At 65.3% G+C, this 1,483-nt stretch overlaps 1 protein-coding gene across 1 annotated transcript in view; it reads right to left on the reverse strand.

The window, feature by feature from the left end:
• Positions 1-863: 863 nt before the first annotated feature.
• The window catches only part of KIF25 (kinesin family member 25), a 30,716-nt gene continuing 30,096 nt past the window's right edge, over positions 864-1,483 (reverse strand). The window contains exon 15 of the mRNA XM_010858763.1: positions 864-1,122. Within this exon, the coding sequence (XP_010857065.1) occupies positions 983-1,122 (140 nt within the window). The 3' untranslated portion in view covers positions 864-982. The remainder of the gene's footprint in view (positions 1,123-1,483) is intronic.

Genomic DNA, 1,483 nt, shown 5'->3' on the forward strand with positions numbered 1-1,483 from the left:
TGGCCTGCTGGCCGCCAGCTGGGTGAAAGCACAGCCTGGAGCAGCAGCAGGAGGGCTGGGAGGCCGGTCATTGACCTCGCCCTGGGCCCGGCCCGTCAAGCCCGGCATCCTCAGGCTGGTAGCTTCCATCAGGGTCCCACCAGCCACCCCCGCACCCAGACAGGCTCAGACTGAAACGCTTTCCCCGACGCTCAGCGGGGACGGGCTGGAAGCAGGACGCACTGCAGCCATTTGGGCCACCAGGGCCACCATCAGCCATGATAGCTCCAAGCCTGTTTGGGCCTCACGTCCACGCCAGAACCCACCGCAGGCCCAGGGCTGGTGGTGTCTGCGATTCCCCCGGGCAGCCCCCTTCCGCCCCCAGCTCGGGCCCCTCCATTCCCCAGGGAGCCATGTCCTGGCAGCCGGGACACGCGGGAAGCAGCCCCTGGCCGTCCCCTCCAGCGGCCACCACCCTCCCGTCGTGGGAACCCTGGTGGGGTCCAGCCTGAGACACTGGGGGTCACTGTGGAGAGGAGCCCCCCTGGGCTGGGCCAGCGTGTGCCCCCTTCCCAGAGGTGCTGGCTGTGCCGGGCGCTGACCTGGGCCCACGTCAACCCACCCCCGAGCAGACACAGCATCTCTGCCCGGCCGTCAGCGTTTCACCCCATCACTCTCCCGTGAAGAAAAGGGTGCAGATCTGAACCAGAGCGGGACTCCTTCTGGCTCTCAGATCCCTCTGTCCCAAGCCTGGCAGCCCTTGAGGGGAGGGGTTTCTTCCCACCTGCACGCCCCTCCCCCCTCCCCTCCCCTGCCCCTGCCCCTCCCCTCCCCCTTACCCGCCTCCCTCCCCTGCCCAGACTCCAGCTGCCTCCATGGTTTGTCCACACTTGGCTCAACTTCACAAGCACATTCAACGTGTTTATTTCTACAGCACGTACATTATAAGGAAAAGCCAGGAGCACATTTAAGGGAGAAAAGCCCTGAGCCCGTCACTGCTCCTTCACCTGAGCTTTCTGGGGGCTGGATGGCCTCGCTCCACTTGCCTCGCTCGGGCGCCAAACCCCAGGCTCTGCAGTGTCTCGGCCACGTGCCTCTGGCCTGGGGACACGCACACGATCACCTGTAACTTTGCATCACCTCCTTGGAGAAAGAAGTGACAACGTACAGTTGGGAAGAGCCCCAGTGAGAGAAGAGCATCTCCGAAGCCCAGCTCCGGAGGGGTCGGCCCGGCCCCCCGTGGCCTCCACACAAGCGCTGAGACAGAGGCCTGGGTGCAGGGAGGCTGGGGCCCCGCCTGGTGCTCTGCGGGCCCTGGGCCCCCTCCAAGCCCTTGGGAAGGGGCACCTGGGCTTCTCCCCAAAGTGGAAGCCCCCTCTTGCGTTGCTTGAAGGGCCAGCAGTAGGGGAGGAAGTTTAGAAAAAGACCTGAGATGGGAATAACAGCAGCGAGGCAGAGGAAGGAGGGAACCGCAGCTCGGCCGTGGAGATGCGAGCGTGGGCTG

Source organism: Bison bison, unplaced genomic scaffold (genome assembly GCF_000754665.1).
Source record: "Bison bison bison isolate TAMUID 2011002044 unplaced genomic scaffold, Bison_UMD1.0 scf7180017855360, whole genome shotgun sequence".
Lineage (NCBI taxonomy): Eukaryota > Metazoa > Chordata > Mammalia > Artiodactyla > Bovidae > Bison > Bison bison.